Here is a 4,319-nt window from a genome sequence, read left to right as displayed (position 1 = left end):
CCAGCTGTAATTTGTTCACCCAACACTTGTTATCTGGAGAGTTACCACTAGTGCAGATAGCCGGGAACACCGGTCCTTTATTTCATCATCATTGCTTTTCAATCAACTGCGCGCTGGGATATTTTCCAGTGTTATTGTCTCTGTGTTACTGCTACTGATGTGTTACTATTGCTCTCATATTACTGATGCATCACATTTCCCTGTCAACACGCTATCAAAGTAGTACCAACTATTTTCTGGCGCCGCATCATATTACCACTGCTTTCACATCACCCTGTTGCTAGTGCTTTTCTAGGTGCAGCTGAGTTGACAACTCCGTTGTCAAGGCTTATAAGTATTCTTTGGCTCCCCTTGTTTTGAATCAATAAATTTTGGTTTTACTTACCTCAAAGACTATTGCGATCCGCTATACTTGTGGGTCATCAACTCCCTTAAAAGTAAACTAGATAGGTCCGGTAAACTGAAGATAAAATATACTAGCAAGTCTTGTAGACATTTCCTTCATAACCATTTAGCAGTGCTTCCCAAGGTTCGATTAAACCTAGGTATTGTAGAGAAAAATCTTACCATAATACAATCTGTAATCTGGATCGAAGGTATCACATACCGGCCTGGGTCCCGGTACGACCGGACATACAAAAAAATAGGACCACTCGGTACAAAAAAAAGGCCATAACTTTTGTATCCAAAGTCCGATCTCAATGATCTTGAGCTCATTGGAATCACAACAACGAGATCTACAATATTAAGCATTGAAATAGCATGGTCCGACTATGGAATAAGAACATCAGGATGAAACTTTTGACATATCTAAAAAGACAAACCAATAAAACTTCCGAACTCGAAAATCTAATAGAAGATGCATACAAATTCCGTTATCAACGAACTTGGGATTGTTGAAAATCTAGCAACAAGCTCGCGAATCTCACACAGATAAACACCATGAAGAAACAAGAATTAGGAAATGCAAATTATGCGAAGGATTTAGCTCCCTAAGACGATGTGATCAAGTTACCCAACCGAAATCCCCTCTTGATAGTGTGGATATCTATCCTATAACCCGGTCTCCTAACAACCACTTTATGACGGGTTAAAGGAAAACCTAGAAAAGACAAACATTTTCCTTGCACATCCCGCTTGATCTTGATGACGATGCTTCAAACTCCATTCAAGCCGGAATGCATCACTTGATCATGTTGCTTCATGAAGGCTCGCAGTTTCTCCCCCATATACCACCATGGGATATCTTCATTGAGGCACATCTTCACATATCGATTATTACCAAATGGACAAGAAGCTTCAAGCATAAGATATTCTTGAGATGCTCATCTCGAGCTTGCCCTTCTCATCCTTGATTACACCACTTGATGTCATCCTCTTCTGGGCTATATGAAATTTTACTCTTGATGCATACCGATGGAAATATACCTAACCCACATAGACACCACAAACACACACGCTCGAGGATGGCTGCATTGGTCTCCTCGAGGACTAGGGATTGGTTCCTCTGGTCCAGCGCCATGTTGAAACATGCCAGAATTACCGCCTAATACGGGGCCCCATGAAATCCTAATCTGATGTCCACTGTGCCTCCTCCTCCGCAGCCTAGCGGTCCATGTCCTCGATGAACGCGTTGTTCCACTCAGTGAAATCAGAGTTGTCATAGTCGTCATCCTTCTCGGGCTCGAGCTGTGGAGCCGCATGGTCGGGTTGTGGTTCCAGTGGCGTGTGGCCATCGCGGCCCACCATGGAGTAGGTGGTGATGAGACATCGCGGCATTGTGGCTAGGAGGTGATTCTTCAGAGGCGATTGTCAAGTCAGAGGCCAGCGAGAAGGTAGTAAATAGTAGGAGGCATGCATGCACATTTATGGCAGAGGTACCTAAGACATCTCCACTCGGTGAACTGGTGCTTCCATTATAGACGGCGACCAACCTCCTCCTGGTCATTAAAGAGTCTGACCATCGTTTGTGCGTGCCATGCAGGGTCCATCAGCAACGCCCCACCGGCAACATCCGACGTCGTGCAAGGCGCCCATGCGCCCATCCAACACCATTTGCGTAGGGGATGGCATGGGATTTCTTGCGGTTTTATTGGGCTCCAAATTGTACCTACACATTATTAACGCGCCGGTCTGAGAGCAAAATGTGACCGACATCCTAGTAAGCCTATTACTATTAGGCTCGCTACTATTGCCTCCAGCGGAGATGCTCGATGGACATGTACAATGGTGATATCTTAAGAGATCCGCGTAGGATAAATGATAAGATGAGGGAAAGACAAAGTTGCAAAATGGATCCGTTTTGCTTCTCTTAATTAAGAGATGATCAGTTAGCATTTTAGCAATAATCTCTCTCGCCACATATTCAAAGATATTTATTGTTAAATCTTGATTACCTGGGAGGATTCTCTAATATTGGCAGGCGATGGAGCACAGTGCTAGCGCTAGTTGGTCAGAGATGGCACCAGAAATTGGAGTCTGTAAAACGTTTGCAAGGTCCTAAATCAATTGTACACGGCTTAAAAGGAAGAAATAGCAACCTGAGCACTTCTATTTGTAATTTGCATAGGCTTCGATGTAAGTTGCTCGGTCCACCATTGATTCGAGACCCTGTCGTTAATCAACAAATCCAAGGGGGCACTTTTTCCCTGAGCGCCACGGCCAAACGAGGCGCCGAATTTCGCTGTGCATGCACAGGCGAAGAGTACAGTGAAGAAGCCTAGATCTACGCCGGGAGTGGCGCCGACAGATGGGGAATTAAACCCTGCATCTAGCTCGCGCCTCGACCCCGACATAGGTCACCGACGCCCGCCAGCAGTTTATTGACCCGAACATGGGCTAGCTCTCTCCCGATAGAATCTCCCACGAGGCTCCATGCATCGATCTGGAGGACCAATAATATCGCCACCATTTAACGATGGAAGCTCGTGTGATGGTGTCTCTGTCAGCTCCCGAAAGCGCGCGCACCTGCAGCATCTATATCCCATGCACACCCACATGCTTGCACGGTGCCTCTCTGGTCCAATCACGGCATGCCAGCTCCGGTGGAGCTTCGCCGGACGCATGCCTACTTAAGCTGCTCTGCTTCTCATCTCTGGCCATTACCTTTCAACTTGGTTATTTCAGTCACTCTAACATGGACACATCATCTGCTCGTTTGCTTGCGTTGTTTGCAGTTGCCACATGCCTCCTCAGGAACAAGGCTTCCTGCTTCACGTCCTCCGGCGTGACCAGAGCATTCGCGACCTTCTACGGCGGCAGTGACGCCTCAGGGACGATGGGTACGGAAATGTTACTCATATCTTCTTTCATCACCAACACTTCATTCCATCATGGTATTCCGTCCGTTTATGTTCAATATGCAGGTGGGGCGTGCGGGTACAGCAACCTCTACTCGACGGGGTACGGCACGAACACGGCGGCACTGAGCACGGCGCTGTTCAACGACGGCGCCTCCTGCGGGCAGTGCTACCGGATCGCCTGCGACTACGCGGCGGACCCGCGCTTCTGCCTCCGCGGCAAGTCCGTCACCGTCACCGCCACCAACCTCTGCCCGCCCAACTACGCGCTGCCCAACGACGACGGCGGCTGGTGCAACCCGCCGCGGCAGCACTTCGACATGGCCGAGCCCGCCTGGCTCAACATCGGCATCTACCGCGGCGGCATCGTCCCGGTCCTCTACCAACGGGTGCCCTGCGTCAAGAAAGGCGGCGTCAGGTTCACCGTCACCGGCCACGACTACTTCGAGCTCGTGCTCGTCACCAACGTCGCCGGTTGCGGCTCCGTGCAGGCCGTCTCCATCAAGGGCTCCAGGACCGGGTGGATGGCCATGTCCAGGAATTGGGGGGTCAACTGGCAGTCCAACGCGCTGCTCACCGGCCAGGGCCTCTCCTTCAAGGTCACCACCACCGACGGCCAAACGCTCGTCTTCCCCAACGTCGCCCCGGCAGGGTGGGGATTCGGCCAGACCTTCGAGACGTCCAAACAGTTCTCCTAGAGGAACCACGTGCGGTTTTGTATATGCTGATCGATCAATCGGTCATGTGTAACTAAAGTTAAGGTATACAGTATGTCGGTGATATATTTTCTAAGGGAAGGGGGCAAGTACCATGTATTTGTCAATCATGAGCTTTGTGCCCCAGTCCCAGCTTTTCTAGCTTCGACTCCATGTTAGCTGGAGAAGGGTTTTTTTTGTCGTTCCCTCGTCATTTCCTATTGAGAGTGAGTAACTAAAATTTAGAGCACCCAGCGGCAGAAATACAAACTCGTCGAATTGTTTTTCTTTTTGGCAAACTCGTCGAAATGATGATTTTCTGTTG

General features: G+C 49.0%; 1 protein-coding gene across 1 annotated transcript; it reads left to right on the top strand.

The window, feature by feature from the left end:
- The first annotated feature begins 3,136 nt into the window (after window positions 1-3,136).
- LOC124673116 (expansin-A1-like) lies at window positions 3,137-3,997 on the top strand. The gene is made up of 2 exons (XM_047209243.1): window positions 3,137-3,281; window positions 3,366-3,997. Exons 1-2 carry the CDS (start codon window positions 3,137-3,139, stop codon window positions 3,995-3,997), a joined length of 777 nt encoding a protein of 258 aa, XP_047065199.1.
- The last annotated feature ends 322 nt before the right edge of the window (window positions 3,998-4,319 follow it).

The sequence above is a fragment of the Lolium rigidum genome, chromosome 7, assembly GCF_022539505.1.
Source record: "Lolium rigidum isolate FL_2022 chromosome 7, APGP_CSIRO_Lrig_0.1, whole genome shotgun sequence".
Classification (NCBI taxonomy): Eukaryota; Viridiplantae; Streptophyta; class Magnoliopsida; order Poales; family Poaceae; genus Lolium; species Lolium rigidum.
The sequence above is the reverse complement of the archived record's forward strand: the minus strand, read 5'-3'. Positions and strand labels throughout refer to the sequence as shown.